The following is a 17,568-nucleotide window of genomic DNA, read 5'->3' as shown; positions in this document are numbered from 1 at the left end:
CATTTTCTGGTATCCTCCTCAATTTCTTTCTTCAATGCCTTAAAGTTCTTGTCAAATAGATCTTTCACTTCCTTGGTTAGAGTTACCCCAAGATATTTTATGCTGTTTGTGGCTATCGTGAAAGGTGAAGCTTCTCTGATTTTCCTCTCTGCTTCGATATCCTTTGTGTATAAGAGGGCGACTGATTTTTTGGAGTTGATCTTGTATCCTGCCACATTACTAAAGGTGTTTATCAGCTGTAAAAGTTCTTTGGTGGGCAGCTGAGGATAGGGAACCTGAAATGACCCTATCCTATAGCAATACTGACGAATATCTTGCATATCTCCATAGAACCTTCATCTGGTGATGGATGGAGATAGAGACAGAGACCCACACTGGAGCACTGGACTGAGCTCCCAAGGTCCCAATGAGGAGCAGAAGGAGGGAGAACATGAGCAAAGAAGTCGGGACCAAGAGGGGTGCACCCACCCACTGAGACAGTGGGGCTGATCTATTGGGAGCTCACCAAGGCCAGCTGGACTGGGACTGAAAAAGCATGGGATAAAACCGGACTCTCTGAACATGGCGAACAATGAGGGCTGATGAGAAGCCAAGGACAATGGCACGGGGTTTTGATCCTACTTAATGTGCTGGCTTTGTGGGAGCCTAGCCAGTTTGGATGTTCACCTTCCTAGACATGGACGAAAGGGGGAGGACTTGGACTTTCCACAGGGCAAGGAACCCTGACTGCTCTTTGGACTGGAGAGGGAGGGGGAGAGGAGTAGGGGGAGGGGGAGAAGGGTGGGAGGAGGGGGAGGGAAATGGGAGGCTGGGAGGAGGCGGAAACTTGTTTTTTTTTTCCTTTTCTCAATAAAAAATGCTAAAAAAATAAAAAGAATTTAAAAAACAAACAAACAAACAAAAAATAAATAAACTGAAACTTATTTCTGATCTGGAAGCAGGTGAAATGTGTCTGTAGCACCATCTACTGGATACAGAGGAGATCCAGAACATTCTGTCCATTTTCTTTCTCCCATGTTGTTTCCCATTTAACAAGACATGATTAGGGGAGAGTTTGTATTAATACTCCTCAGCGTACTTATGTGATGTAAGTTGAAATGTTAATATATATTTTTTGTTGTTGTCTGGCAATAACTGTTAAGTATGGAGCTGAAGGAGTAAGTTTTTGCTGGTTTATATTCCAGACTCAGAAGAGTGCATTCGGTTTCACAGTACCATCAGATCACTGTGACTGATTGGAGGGCCCTAGAGACAGGACTTCTGAATTTTTCTTTCAGCCAATCTTAATGAGTGAGAATTGCCAATAACAAATTTTGAATAAGCAGTGAATTTCACCTCTTTATCTTATTTTATAAATTTATAAATTTATAAAATAAAACAGATTTAAACAGGTAAATAATTGAAGACTGAATTTTAGGGGACAAAAATATGTAAGCACAAAGCATGCAAGGAAGAACATGGAGGGGGAGAAGGCAAGAAAATCTGCAAGAAGACACGGAAATCCTATGTGAAAGGGTTGAAGGGCAAATGGAAGATAGAAGAGATACCGACAGAGAGCCTCATCTTAGGCACCTTTGCTTCTCCTGTGCTGGGCCATTCTCATGATTCACGGGCAGAACCAGACCAGGAGCTAGTGGTTTTAGGCAGCCCTGTGTGCTGGAATTGCCTCCCAATTAGCTTTGGTAGATTAGTTCTATTTCTTCAGTTGGAATTACATCATTAATGGGTTGTTTCTGACCATCACTTTGACAGTTGTGTTTCAATGGCTCTGACTTGGCTATATAAGATCACTGTTGTTTTCTTTTTATGGATTCAATGTCTATGAGATGATCCTGAAAATAAATCGTCCATGAATCAATCGACGTATTTCTCTTGTGTTGAATACAAATTCTCTGTAGGGAACTCGGGCCTCTCCTGAGCCGCCACAACCACTGCGGGCTCACAGGAGTGAGGCCCACCAGCGAGATGAACGAGGTGGCGGTTGGAGCGGAGGCCAAGCAGCAACCATGTCGGATACATGGAGGATGAAGGTCTACACCCTGAATAAAGACCAGCAATGGGACGACCTGGGAACCGGGCACGTCTCCTCCACGTGAGGAGCTCAAGGCGATGTCGCTGCTGATCCGTGCCGAGTCTGACAAATCTCATGTCTTGGAGTCAAAGATAAATCCAAACACTGCATATCAGAAACAGCAGGATACATTAATTATTTGTTCAGAAGCTGAAAATTATGATCTGGCTCTAAGTTTTCAAGAAAATGTTGGCTGTGATGAGATCTGGGGAAAAATTTGTCAAGTGCTGGTAATCTGACCCAGGTTTTAATTCATACTAAATACATGCTCTGCCACCTTTAATCCCAGCACTAGGGAGGCAGAGGCAGGAGGGTCTCTGAATTTGAAGCCAGTCTTGTCTACAAAGTGAGCTCCAAGAAAGCCAGGGCTACACAGAGAAACCCTGTCTCAAAAAACAAAAACAAACACAAACAAACAAACAACAAATAAAGAAAGTGCTCTGCTGCTGAGCTGCATCCCCAGTCTCAGACAGTTTTTACTCGCTGTAACTGATTATTCCACTTTAAATTAGGAACAACAATATTACCATTTTTAGATTTTTCTTTTTAAAATGTGAACAAGACTGTGAATATAACTCAGTTGGTAGAGCGCTTCCCTAACATACAGGAGGCCCTGGTTCAGCTCTAGCTTGGTTAAGCCAAGCATAGTGGCAAGCACCTGCAATCCCAAAAATCAGGAGGTAAAAGCAAAAGGATTAGAGTCTAAAGTCATCCCCAGCTTCGTAGTTCAAGGTAAGGAGCCATCAGTAGAAGACACAGGACCTCACTGATGAATCAGAAGAAGAACGATTTGAAGAAATGCCAGAAACTAGTCGTCTAATGACCTGCCCACATGTGAACTCAGCAAACTTGAAGAGATTGCTGACTTAGCTACCTCAGTTCTTTCCTCACCTATCCATAGGGAAAAGCTGGCTCTGGCCTTGGAAAATGAAGGCTATATAAAAACAAACTACTGCAGCTGTTCCAAGCTCGTGAGGACCGAGAAAACACTGAAGGCTTGCACCATCTGTATGAGATTATTAGAAGAATCTTATTCCTAAATAAGACAACTCTTTTTGAGGTAATGTTTTCTGATGAGTGTATCATGGATGTCGTGGGATGCCTTGAATATAACCCTGCTTTGGCCCAGCCAAAAAGCCATAGAGAATTCCTGACCAAAACTGCAAAGTTTACGGAATAATAGATTTGGAACTAAAAGATACATCAGACTTACAGGGTGCAGTACATGCAGGACATCATTTTGCCCACACCTTCTGTTTTTGAAGAGAATTTTCCTTCTACTCTTATATCTTTTATTTTCTTCAGTAAAGTTGAAATAGTCGGCATGTTGCAGGAAGGTGAGAAGATTTTGTCCGAAGTTTTTGCACAGTTAACAGGTGAAGCTACAGATGATGAGAAATGGTGTGAATTGGTTAATTTATTCAAGGAGTTTTGTGCATTTTCTCAGACATTACAACCTCAGAACAGACATGCTTTTTTTTTTCTTCAAAACCTTGGCAAAATTGAGAATTCTTCCCACTCTGGAAATTGTAATGGGCATGGATGACTTGCAGGTCAGATCAGCTGCTACAGATATATTTTCTTATCTGGTAGAGTTTAGTCCATCTATGGTCTGAGAATTTGTGATTCAAGAAGCCCAGCAGAGCAATGATGATGTACTTCCTATAAATGTGGTGATTGAACAAGGAAAAGACAGACAAAATCAGAAACTGAACAGTGTACCATCTATATTGCATAGCAACCGATTTCACAGAGATGCAAAAGCCTTGGAAGATGATGAAGAAATGTGGTTTGATGAAGATGATGATGAAGAAGGAAAGGCAGTTGTGACACCAATTGAAAAATCTAAGATCGAAGATGATTTTCCCGATAGTTATGAAAAATTTATGGAGACTAAAAAAATCAAAAGAAAGTAAAGACAAGGAAAACCTTTCCAAAAGGATGTCTTCTGATGGCTTCAAATTTACTTTCTCCCATCCCCCCAGTGCTGCTAATGGAACCAGCAGCACAACCAGTAAGTCTGTGGTGGCTCAGACACCACCAGCAAGTTCTAATGGTTCCTCTTCCAAAACTGCAAACTTGGCTACATCAGTGACAACCACTAAGGGGAGTTTGGTTGGCTTAGTGGACTATCTAGATGACGAAGAGGAAGATGAGGAAGAAGAATCATCCCCCAGGAATAAGCCTAGCCTTTCATAGAATACTTACCGGGGGACTCCCAACACATGGTCTTAACTAAAACACTATAGCTGCTCACTGAACTCAAGTCTGAATGGGAAAGCTTTCTCATGAAACTTAACACACACGGAGTAGCAGAGACTCAGTTATCAGGTAGGAAAGTCTAGGGTAAGAAACCAGGCTTCCGGAGAATTCAGCTGTTATTGAATTGTTTGAATTTATAAGAGTAGAACGAACATATCCAGTTTCTTACTGCACATATAGTTGAAAACTTTTATAAAGCACTTGAGTCGATTGAATTGTTTCCTAGCGATTAAAGGATTTGCCTTTTGTCTGTCCAAAACAAGAAGTGATTGTTAAGTCTCTTGCCAACCCTAAGATGGCTCCCTTAATTAGGATATATACTTCCCTGCTCCCATATCCACCCTTCCTTTATTTCAACCATCCCATTTCCCCAAGCTCCCCCATCCTCCCCTTCTCACTTTTCTCACCCCAATTCCCCTTACCCCCATCCCACCCCACCCCAAGTTCCCAGTTTTTTCCCGGCAATCTTGTCTACTTCCCATATCCAGGCGGATGACTATATGCTTTTCTTTGGGTTCACCTTCTTATTTAGCTTCTCTAGGATCACTAATTATAGGCTCAATGTCCTTTATTTACGGCTAGAAACCAAATATGAGTGAGTACATCCCATGTTCATCTTTTTGGGTCTGGGTTACCTTACTCAGGATAGTGTTTTCTATTTCCATCCATTTGCATGCAAAATTCATGATGTCATTGTTTTTTTTACCGCTGAGTAGTATTCCACACTTTCTTCATCCATTCTTCCTTGGAAGGGCATCTAGGTTGTTTCCATGTTCTGGCTATTACAAATAATGCTGCTATGAACATAGCTGAACAAATGCTTTTGTCATATGATAGGGCATCTCTTGGGTATATTCCCAAGAGTGGTATGGGTCTTGGGGTAGGTTGATCCCGAATTTCCTGAGATATCGCCACACTGATTTCCAAAGTGGTTGCACAAGTTTGCATTAGAGGGGCTCACAGGTGTCCAGGGAGATGTCCCCAGCTAGTACCTTGGGCAACTGAGGAGAGGGAACCTGAAATGACCCTATCCTATAGCCATACTGATGAATATCTTGCATATCACCATAGAACCTTCATCTGGTGATGGATGGAGATAGAGACAGAGACCTACACTGGAGCACCGGACTGAGCTTCCAAGGTCCAAATGAGGAGCAGAAGGAGGGAGAACATGAACAAGGAAGTCAGGACCACGAGGGGTGCACCCACCCACTGTGACAGTGGGGCTGATCTATTGGGAGCTCACCAAGGCCAGCTGGACTGGGACTGAATAAGCATGGGATAAAAACAGACTCTCTGAACATGGCGAACAATGAGGGCTGATGAGAAGCCAAGGACAATGGCACTGGGTTTCGATCCTACTGCATGAACTGACTTTGTGGGAACCTAGCCTATTTGGATGCTCACCTTCCTGGACCTGGATGGAGGGGGGCGGACCTTGGACTTCCCACAGGGCAGAAAGACTGCTCTTCAGACTCGAGAGGGAGTGGGGGGAGGGGGAGAGGAGTGGGGGAGAGAGGAGTGGGGGGAGGAGGAGAGGAGTGGGAGGAGGGGGAGGGAAATGGGAGGCGGGGAGGAAGTGGAAATTTTCTCAAAAAAAATAAATAAAATTAATTATAAGTTAATTTGAAAAAAAAAAAGAAGTGATTGTTAGAGCCTGGGTGAAAGCTTCCCAGAGGGGGAAGTCTCAGGTTTGGGAGAAGAAAGGTTATTAATGCAGGGTTGCCTCAGGGGGTCCAACCTAGAGAACATTGTGGGACTTCAGTACCCAATAACATTGATTGTATAATGGTGCTGGCCATGTTGTTTTAATCAGTTGCCTTTTTATTAAAAGAACTTTTTTATGTAAAACAAACTGAACAGTCATTAGAAATGAAGTTACATTGTTGGGACCATTGCTTTAAATATTTCACAGACGTGAAACAGCCTTTGGTGTTTGACAGGACATATTTATATACCCTAGGTAACAGCACATACCAGTTTTTCTACACCAGAGACTTAGTACATAAAAAAACAAGCTGGGTTCCACACGGATAGTTTTCTTAGTAGAACTTTTAAAGTCAGCACTTTTAGAGGTGACAGCAGCCAAGAATCACAACAGCAGTATTCTGAAATGGTCCTCCTCCAAACTCAGGAGTGGCTGGACGAGGGTGTTCTCAGTACTTCCCCCGACAGTCACTCTGCTTCCGCAGTACAGCTCTAGTTCTGGGTCTCCTCGCGGCTACTGACAAATTTATAGAGACCAATAAAGAACGGTGCTGAACTGAGTGGTATTTACTATCTAGAAGTGTCAGAGTCACGCAGCATAGCACGGGAAACTTCCAGATGAGGGTGTAACACGAAAGTTGCATTTTTAAGAGAATAAAAAGCACATTTCATGTATGTAAATAAATTTAAAATAACTGGGGCAAACTATTAAGAGCTTTTATTTTTAGAACAGTGAGTTAATTGTAAATATTTTAATGTTAGTTTGCTCATCTGAGATCATTGCTGAAATAAGAAAAATGACCCCAAACTACAATTTAATGCATTGGGAAAAAAACAATTCTAAAACATTGAAATTCCAGCCGCAGTATTTGGAACAGCTCTGTTGTGTATTGTGGGTCCATTCTCCTGGAATAGCTTAAAAGCGGCTTCCCGTGGTGGAGATTTTAGAGTTTTAATTTTGGCTATTGTTTGGAAAAGATGGGCTGTCTGTGTAGATATAAAGTATAGTTGTTTTCCATAAAACAGATGTTTATTTTGTATTAAAAATAGCACTGTACTTGTTTTACACCATTTATATACATGTGGTGATTTAATGTAAAATTCTGGAATTAAATAGTGACCCTGTAATTCCCCCCCCAAAAAAAAATCTCTATAGTTAGATACAGTTTGCCTATGAATTAATATCTATATTCCTGGACAATTTTCTAACTTTTCTGTGGCAGGTGACACCTCTTCTTTTCGGACTAGATCAGACTCTCTATAACATACTGTGGCTTGTTATGTGAAGGAAAAGCCTATTTATCTATTTTCTGTTTGTCCTTCATCAGCCTTGGGATGACTTTAATTGGAACCTCCTTGCTTATAAAAGATTCAAACTGTATACAGTGATTGTGTCTAATTCTGACTTCCCATACTCATCTCTGATTGCCCATATAAAAGCCATATGCACTGATACTAGATTTTGGCTGTTCATGGCTATTAGTCCTTCCAGTTTGTGTCTGCTCTTGGTAAGAGTCTGGGTGTTGAGATCTGTTTTCTACCTTTCTGTGTGAACTTGTTCTAATCATGTTCAGACCAGCTATGGACTGACTGATGTTCACTTTCTCCACGAATCTTCTGATTATGGTCAGTATCGTTACTACACTGGGACTCTGGGTATCTGCATATACTTGATCCAGATAGGTAGATGCAGATAGTCTGTGAGCAGATGGAATGTCTGGTCGTTCGCATTGAGATACAGTATTTGCTGTTGTTATACTAGATTCTGATATCCTTGTGTGGATCTGGAGTATTCCTGGTCATGTTGATATCCGGAAGGTTTGCAACTCTTTCCAACTTTCCATGACTAGTTACTTTTCTCATTGCTGTTATACAATACCTGATAAAAGCAACTTAGGGATGGGTTTATTTTGGCTTAGAATTAGAGAGGATACAGTTCCTCATGGTAAGGAAGGTAAAGTGCCTTGTCTCCTCTTGTCTGTAGTTAGGCAGGCAAGAAATGAATTAGTTTTCAGCTTGCTTTCTCAATTTTATTCAGCTTGAGATCCCATTATGTGGAGATAGATTGAAATCCTTCTGAAATATACTCATCAATGCTCTCAGAAATGTGGTTGTATACACGTCTAAACCCTTCTCCATTGATGTTGGAGAGTAACCGGCACATTTCTTTCCTCCTGTGTTGAGCCATAGCTGCTTATAGCCATACCGGAGTGACTATGGACAAAAGCTGAGAGTCCATTTCAATCTCCAAACTGCCCTTGACTATAACTGTATTGACTATAACTGGATGCTTGTTTTCTGTTTATACTGTGTGCATGGACCTCCAGTCTTCATGTTTTCGTTACAATGGATGGACCCTTGTCTTATTTCTCATTCATCCAAGCTTTTCATGCGTTATAAGTAGGTCTCTGAGTGTGGCAGAGTTATTGTCTTTTTGTACAGGTTACAAGCTGTTACTGAACTTGTCTTTAGGCATCTGTAGCTATCTTTTGACTGTTCATGGCTGGCTGGTTCTATTGGACTCATCTTCTCTGTGACTAGAGCCAAACTCTCCATGAATTTATATCTGACCTTGAGAATATACTATTTGTCTAGAGCTGTCTTCTGTCTGTTCGTAGCTGGATGTTTGACTGTTTATGATGTTGTATCTGGATCATCTATGCGTAGATTTAAACTAACCATTAGTGGATATCTGGCTCTGATAAGGCCTTGAATTAGAAAGATTACACAAACCTTTAAAATTCGTGTTTTATGCTTCCCATGATTGGATACTTAGCTTTCTTTGTGGCGTATCTCTCTACTTTCTCTACAGACTGCCCAAGGATTGAGCCGTAACCCTGCCAGACAGAATTAATTATCACTATCTGCAGATGCACCCTGCTATCTTCTCATAGCAAACCCAGAATGTGTTAATAGGACTTGTCTGTAAGTTTAGCCTAAAGCTATAGTGGTACCTTTTGATTGTCCGTAAGTGAACCCATTTCTGTCCCTTCTGTTGAATCAGAATCTTTGTTGATTCAGTGAGTAGACGACAATATTTGATTACCTCAGTTTTAAAAAGAAAATTTGCACATGTAAGTTTTATTTCTTGTAAGATCATCAGGGCGACGGATGGATGGAAGCAAGGCCCATAAATTTAGGAGAGAACCAATCACTTTCAGACTTTGAAAGGCTGGGTCCTTGATGTTTTATCCTCAGCACTTTGGGAATCTATATGTCCTTACATTTGCCACTGTTCACTTAGAGAGTGACTTCTCTAGTTAAGGATGAAAGTAGTTGTTGTCTGTGAGTATAAACACAGGTGTTTAGAAGGCTATTTGATACCATGACAATTTAACAAGCAATAGTAATAGTTATCTCTTGGGCCTATGAGCTCTCTAGACATGAGTTGTTGACTGGACCTCTGACCAGGTGTAGATTTCATTTGTGAAGCAGGCTTCAGATCTAGTTAGGGTGTGGTTGGCTGGCTCCTGTGGTAGTTATGCCATGATGACACCAGTGGGCACCTCTTACCTTCCTAGCGTTCACAGCTGGGTAAAACCACTGGTGCCTTTTCTCCCACTGCTGCCTGCACTGCACCTATTGGCTTGCTTTCTCTGCATCTTGCACTGAAGCTTGTGGTGTCTTCAGCAATCAGGTCGTATTTGCTCACTAGTTATGAGGGGAACACTGGGACTGACGAGAGCCTGCATTGTTTGGGAGGCCTTTGGAGCCTCCTTGACTAATAAAACCTTTTCTAAAATTAAGCTTTTCTATATACATTGGTGTTTTGCCTGCAAATATGTAGGCAGGATCAAATCTCCAGAACAGGAGTTACAGACAGCTACGAGTTGTCATGTGGGTGCTGGGAATTGAACCTGGGTCCTCTTGAAGAGCAACCAGTGCTCTTAACTGAGCTGAGCCATCTCTCCAGCCCTGACTCTCATAGAGGTATCTGTACTGGGAATGTTGTTTAGAAATTCTCTGTTTCTATGAATAACATTGCTTTCAATTTCCCTTCTGTAGTTTTAAATATAAGATAGTAGGTTTCCATATGACCTTTTTGTACACTCTTTGTTTTGATTCTTTCGCTACCCCTCCCCTCCTTAAATTCCTCTCCCTCTCTTACCTATGTTCTCCTCTATCATCTATTGTCTCTAGTTCCATCCATTTTCCTGAAAATTTCATTTTTCTCCAAAGTTGAGTAAATTTCCATTGTGTGCATGCACCTCATATTTATTATCCATTCATCAGTTCAAGGACGTTTAAGCTGTTTCCATTTCCTAGTGTCCTTATTAGGATTCCATTGCTGTGATAAATACCATGACCCAAAACAACCTGGGGAGGAAAAGGTTTATTTCATCTTACAGCTACACTCTGTCATGAAGAAAACCCTGGGCAGGAACTCAAGTCAGGAACAAGATGCAGAAATTGAAACAAAAATTGTGGAGGTGCACTGACTACTGCCTTGCTTCCATGGTTTGCTCAGCTTGCTTTCTTATACATCCTGCCAGGGGTAGCACCACCCCCAGTGGCCTGGGCCCACTCCCATCAATCATTAGTCATGAAAATGCCCTACAGACAATCTGGTGAAGGCGTTTCCCAACTGTGGTTCCTTTTCCCAGATGACCAGCTTGTGCCCAGCTTCAAAACACTTAGCTAACACTTCTTATGAAAAGAGCAGCGATGAGTATGGATGTTCAATTATCTCTGCAATACACTATTGAATCCTTTGGGTGTATGCCCAGGAGTGGTCTAACTGGGTCATATACTACTGTAAATTCCATGTTTCTTTTTTAAAGTATAAGTCTCTTTATTTCTTCCCTGACCCAAGGGTGGTTCAGTAGTTGACTGTTCAGTTTCCATGAGTTTGTAGGCTTTCTGGGGGTAGAATTGTTGTTAAATTCTAACTTTATTCCATGGTGATCTGATAAGACACAAGTGGTTACTAAATTTTAATTTTGTATCTGTGGAAGTTTGCTTTGTTACTGAGTATGTGATCAATTTTCAAGAAAGTTCCATAAGATGCTGAGAAGAAGGTATATTCTTTCCTATTTGGGTGGAATGTTCTACAGATGTCTGTTAAGTCCATTTGATTCATTACCTCCATTAGTTCTCTTATTTTTCTGTTAGGTTTCTGTCTGGTTGACCTGCCCATGGGTGAGAGAGGTATGTTGAAGTCTCCTACTATTAGTGTGTGGGGTTTGATATGTGCTTTGAGTTCTAGTAATGTTTCTTTTATATATGTGAGTGCTTTTATATTAGGGGCATAGATATTTAGGATTGAGACTTCATCCTGATGAATTGTTCCTGTTATGAGTATAAGTGTCCATCTCCATCTCTTCTGATTGATTGTAGTTTGAAGTCAATTTTGTTAGATATTAGTATAGCCACACCCGCTTGTTTCTTAGGTCCATTTGATTGAAAAACCTTTTCCCAACCCTTTACTCTGAGTAAATGTCTGTCTTTGTGGTTGAGGTGTGTTTCTTGTAAACAGCAGAATGTTGGATTCTGTTTTCGCATCCATTCTCTTAACTTGTGCCTTTTTATAGGTGAATTGAGACCATTGATATTAAGTGATATTAATGACCAGTGGTTGTTAACTCCATTTTTTTTTTTTGGTGATAGAGTTTGTGTGTTTCCCTTCTCTGGATTGTGCTTGTGGAGGATTGTTAGATGTCTGAGTTATTGTGAGTGTTGTTGGGTTCCTTGGGTTGTGATTTTCCTTCTATTACTTTCTGTAAGGCTAGGTTTGTGGCTACGTATTGTTTAAATTTGTTTTTATCCTGGAATATCTTGTTTTCTCCATTGATAGTGAAAGAAAACTTGGCTGGGTATAGTAGTCTGAGCTTGCATCCATGGTCTCTTAGTTTCTTCAGCACATCTATCCAATACCTTCTGGCTTTATGGTTTCTATAGAGAAGTCAGGTGTAATTCTGATAGGTTTACTTTTATATGCTACTTGACCTTTTTCCGTTGCAGCTCTTAATATTCTTTCTTTATTCTTATGTTTTGTGTTTTGATTATTATATGGCAAGGGGATTTTTTTTTGATCCAGTCTTTTTGGTGTTCTGTATGCTTCTTGTACCTTCATAGGAATATTCTTTAGGGTGGGAAAGTTTTCTTCTATAATTTTGTTGAATATATTTTCTGGGCCTTTGAGCTGTAATTCTTCTCCTTCTTCTACCTACTGTTGGTTCTCACTGAATTATTGGTAACAGCCACCATATAGAACCAGCCTAGATGACCATCAGTGTGGCCAATGAAACTGTGATGTGCATAATCAATGAAATTGTATTCAGTCCTAACAAAAATCAAGTCATTTGCAGTTGAATATATGAACCCAACCATAACATGAAGCTAGACTCATCAAACACAGAAGGAAAATCTTGCGCATTTTTTAAAATCACTTCTGGAGTTTAGATTGAAATACCTGTGAATGTGTAGAAATGTGTAATTTGCATCATACTTTTCTAAATTGATATCTTCTATCAGTTCAATGGTGCTTTCTTTTTTTTTTTTTTTTTTTTTTTGGTTTTTCGAGACAGGGTTTCTCTGTAGGTTTGGAGCCTGTCTTGTAGACCAGGCTGGTCTCGAACTCACAGAGATCCGCCTGCCTCTGCCTCCCGAGTGCTGGGATTAAAGGTGTGCGCCACCACCACCCGGCTCAATGGTGCTTTCTATAACATATAATTAATTTTATTGAAATTATGTTCAGCTGCAGTTTCATTTGTATGTTCTAGGAGGACTATTCTCTTTTATAAATTGCTCAAATATTAAATGACAAGTTCTCACAATATTCACAATGTAAACAATATTACTTTTTATGGCATATAACTCTAAATTATAGTGGAAGGGTAATTCAACTTTCTATTTAAATAATGAATTTCATTGTGTTTAAATTATGTATAACACTGTGATTTAAATGATTTAGGACATTTTTATATTATTACACATGTGTATGTAAACTTAAAACAGAAGGCTGAAGGACGAAAGACTGCATTTGGGTGCCGCTTGAGTGTGAAGTGACACTGGGAAAATGACAACAAAGCCTGTTTCCTGCTAAGGACGGGGGAGGGGGCAGAGTTAGAGACCTGAGGGTGTCCACAGTTCAGTGAAACCATTGTCTTAGTGCAACTGCACTGACTTGATCTGAAAACAGATCACAGAAGATGGGGCAGGCACAGACAAAGATTGCCAAACCATCTACTCATCAGCACTGATCTCCTCAATGTCAAGATTTACGCAGCCACCAGCAGAAGGGAAGGAGGGAGACCATTGCGGTGGTCAGCTGGGCAGAAGTTCCCACACTGTAACAACTCAGCTACAGCAGCAAAATAAAGGGATGGAAACATTGAGAATTTCTGTAGGTCTTCTTCAAAACTTTGTTTATAACAGAGGAAGAAAAACACAGTTGTGAAGAGAAAAGACTGGCCGATGAATGTGCTCTTTGTCCTCAATTAATCTGAGTATTGATTTTTGTCCTTCAAGTAAGTGTCTAACAGTGAACATTGACCTTCAAGTCCATTGACAATGAGTTTTTTTCAGGTTTTAAAACTGTGAGAAGTGACTGCCATTTCTAAGTCCTCACATCAGATTACAAATAAAAACACCATTGTAGTTCTTTCAGATACAGTAGAAGAGTTGTTACAAAGTTATGGGAAACACACACATAATTAAAGAGGTCAGAGGGCAACTCTCTGAGAGTAGAAAAAAGATGACTAAGGGACGGGATGAGGACAATGCTGAGAAATGAACAAGAGTCTTGTCAGGACTCGTCGCCAAGGCTTTTTTATTTGTAACGGAGAGACAAAGGGGCACTGTTATCTGGTGAGTGGAATGCAGAACCTTTCACAGATGTCAGCATCTCAGAGCAAAGCCCAAGGAACGAAGCAGGAGGAGAGGGCAGCAAGCCTGGACCAGTCTGCTTCCTGCAACACTTGGTCAAGTCTTCCTCACCAGCTTAGCAACAACCACCAGACTGCTGGCTACTGCCACAGCTGCTGCCACCACTGCTGCCACAGCATCCACTGCTCCCACCACTGCTACAGCATCCACTGCTGCCACAGCAGCCACTGCTGCCACCACTGCTACAGCATCCAGAGCTCTGGTGTCTGCGACGAAGAGATCTGCGGGGCCTGTGGTGGCTCAGACAGCAGCCACCACCGCCAGAGCTGCAGCAGCCTCCGGAGCTTGAACCACAGCAGCCCCCAGAACTGGAACCACAGCAGCCCCCAGAACCCAGACTGCAGCAGGAAGAGACAGGAGGGCACTTAGGGGGACATTTAGGAGGACACTTTGGGGGACACTTTGGTGTCTGGCACTTGGGAGGGCACTTGGGGGTGCACTTGGGAGGGGGCTGGCACTGCTGCTGGCTCTGCTGGCAGGACATCTCGGCTGTGGGGGTTCAGGAGCTGCAAGAGAATCACAAACATGTCAGACACCAGACACTGAAACATTCTTGCTACCTGAATTTTCCCTATAAGCCCCAAAGCAACCATTCATAGTCCTTTCTTTTATAACCTACAATGTCACAATATGTTCATAATGAATTCAGAACCTCAGAAACCCATGCAATAAGATACTCATTGTCACCCAGTATCCAGAAGCTCTGAATGATTATCTAGTGACAACTGAAAATGTGTATTGGTCTTAGTCCTCACACGAGTGCCAGTATACAGATTATTTCAAAGAAAAGTAATTGAAAAGCAAAGAGTAATCACTACTTGAAGGTGATTTTAGTTTAAAGTCAGCATTTGAGACCTTTTATATTACTGATGCTCCCAGTCCTAAAAAAATATATATGCAAACCCACTCAAATCTGCCTTGGGACTATGAAACCCTGTAGTGAGTACAGAGTTCAGAGGTGTACAAATCACCACCTCCACAGCTCGAGGTCGACAAAGTCAGTGTCTTCCAGGTAGTGTCTTCTTGATCAGAGAAGGGTGTGAACAGATCCCAGAACTATGGCTCTATTTCTTTCCCAAGCCTAAGTGAGACTCTGTTGACCTTTCGTGAACCAGTTCTTCTCAGGAGTTAGTGGAAGCATTTTCTTCACAGGCTAACTCTCCCCTGAGCCTGTCCAGATGCTCAGGTCTCTGCGCTCAGTGTCCCATCCCGAGGGGTCCTAACAGTGAAGGTACATCATCCTCTCCAGAGTCAGAATGATCCAAGAATTGCAGTCTTTCAGAGCTGTAGCTTGTGTGTGTTCATGACCCCATTTCCTCGCCCATCACTCTTCACTATGTTTTATGATCTATCAATGTCCTCTAGGTGTGGAGACCCCTCCCAGACTCCTGTCCAACTCTAGTCTGGCAACCCCTCTGGAAAAGTCTCTGCTTTTGCCTCCCATGGACACTTACCAAGTTGAGAGGCAGCTCACGGTCTGTGGGTATCTCAGGAGGTGAGTGATGGAAGTACCCTATTCCTCAGCCCTTTTATTCTGATCCTGGGCTCTGTCTCAGCCTGTCAGAGAGTGTGTGAATAGGGGTGGCTCTGCCTCGTGACACCCACATTGTTATGTGACTGGTGATGACCAAATGATCCCAACAGCCTTCCTCCATGGGGCCAAGGCATGCCGCATCTATCTTAGGACATGGTTTAGGCATGAAGGGAGGAAGTAGATTCCTGGATCCTTAAACCTGGCACACCCACAGAGTACCTGCATTGGGAACCAGTCATACCTCTCGCTTCCTCCTTTTCTCCTGGTTCTTCATGTGATATCTGCAGCTAATATCCTAATTGACATAATAAAACCTTGAATGTCAGCTTCCATTCATGTAGTTCCCAACTGTGCCTGTATGGGTACAATTTAGATGCCAACATTATTAAAAGGTGCATAATGCATCTGGTTCAGTATCAAGTTATGCTGAGGTATTGTTCTGAAAGTCTACCTTTCCTGCTTCATTTTCCATTGAACTATTACAGTGGAATGTTAAGAAGAATATTTATAGAATATTATAAAAATGAATGAAATATTGGATCAGTAAAAATGTGGCTCACTGAAATAGAGCATCATGGTACATAGCTTACAGCAGACATATGTTCAAATTGCTAAATACAGGGTGAGTATACTGCTCTAGAGACAGAAATGGAGAGATGCTCCTCAGTGAAGAATGCACACTGCTCTTGTACAGGATCCGAGTTTGGTTCCCAACATCTACACTGGACTGCTCACAGCCCCTGGAACTCTATCTTGAGGGCCTCTAACACCCTCTTCTTACCTCCAAGGTACAAAGACAGATGCGCGCTCGCACACACACACACGCACACAAACATACACACACATGCACATCCTTAAAAATAAAAATGTAATCTTTTAAAACAAAGTATATAGGGATGTACAATTAATGATATGTATAAAAATTTCCCAAGTAAATCCAAGACTTGAAATATATTATTCATTAATTATAAAAATTCAATTGTTGTGACCAGAGAAAGTGGGTGTCCTCACTTGGTCTGTTTTTTAATTTGTTTGGCATATAACTTTATATTGGATAGTTCTTGAATTTACAAGTAATCCTGCTTTAGGAATGTGCTACTCTTGTCTTTACCATTTCACAGTTTCTGGAAACTCTTTAGCAGCCAGCATATCCCTCTCTAGGAACCAGTGTGCTGTTACTAGAGAGGTCAGATGGCTTGTTATTAAGAAGAAAATCAGGAAAAGGGTTCACATGACGTAGAGGGAATCATGTTCTTCACCTATTAGAAATAGAAAAACAGAATTAGTCTACATCTTCGTGTGAGTTAAAGCATTAGAAGGCTATGCCCCTGACTTAAAGAAGGTGGGTTATTTTAAATAAAATCATTGATTAGTAGTTCACAAAAATGTGTTTCTGTGGTCATTAGCACTCTGTCTTCTCTGTGTGCCTCTGATTTTCATTCATATTCTACATGTCTATAGACTATAGAGGAACGATTATTTTGAATATTTTTATTTTCAGTATTTAATAAAAATAGTTGTTATTCATTATGTAATAATATGTTTCTAGAGAATCATTGAGATTAAGCAAATTCAAAGAGATAAAAGCGTCAATACGAAGAAAATACAGACTAAATTGGCAAAATCTCTTCTTAAATGCTGGTGGGCTCTGGAAGTCTCAGTCCTTGGAAATAAAATGCACCTGAGACACATGAGCATGTTGAGCACAAATAAAATACAATAGAGTAATATGAGTATTTATTTATGTATAGTTTCATATAGAGAGATGTGTGCTTCTCTACCTCATATCATCTAATTATGTGTATCTATATTCTGCCTACATGTTTGAATATCATATTCTCTTTCAAATACATCTAGTATTTATAAATTCTCAAAGTTCTAACTCAAAATACAGCCCCTAAAGCCCCTTGATCTTCCATTTGCTGTGTTGCAGCATCAGAAGCATAGAAGACCCTAACCCTCCCAATGATAACTACCACAGAGTCGGCAGCTAAGACTTGTTCAGGACTGTATACCAGTTAACACAAGGAGAATCTTACAATGTGGAGCCCTTAGTGTTACTTTGTCTGAAGCTTTTCCCAGCTGCTTTCAAATTTGTTCTTAGGTG

The 17,568-nt window shown here is 41.1% G+C and overlaps 1 protein-coding gene across 1 annotated transcript in view; it reads right to left on the bottom strand.

Annotated features, from left to right (window-relative positions):
* Positions 1-14,304: 14,304 nt before the first annotated feature.
* LOC121437766 (filaggrin-like) overlaps positions 14,305-17,568 on the bottom strand; it is a 44,463-nt gene continuing 41,199 nt past the window's right edge. Inside the window, exon 4 of the mRNA XM_041637842.1 lies at positions 14,305-14,433. Within this exon, the coding sequence (XP_041493776.1) occupies positions 14,305-14,433 (129 nt within the window). The remainder of the gene's footprint in view (positions 14,434-17,568) is intronic.

Source organism: Microtus oregoni, unplaced genomic scaffold (assembly GCF_018167655.1).
Source record: "Microtus oregoni isolate MIOR12 unplaced genomic scaffold, Mior012 000054F_ref0000373, whole genome shotgun sequence".
Taxonomy (NCBI): Eukaryota; Metazoa; Chordata; class Mammalia; order Rodentia; family Cricetidae; genus Microtus; species Microtus oregoni.
This window is presented reverse-complemented; position numbering and strand designations above follow the sequence as displayed.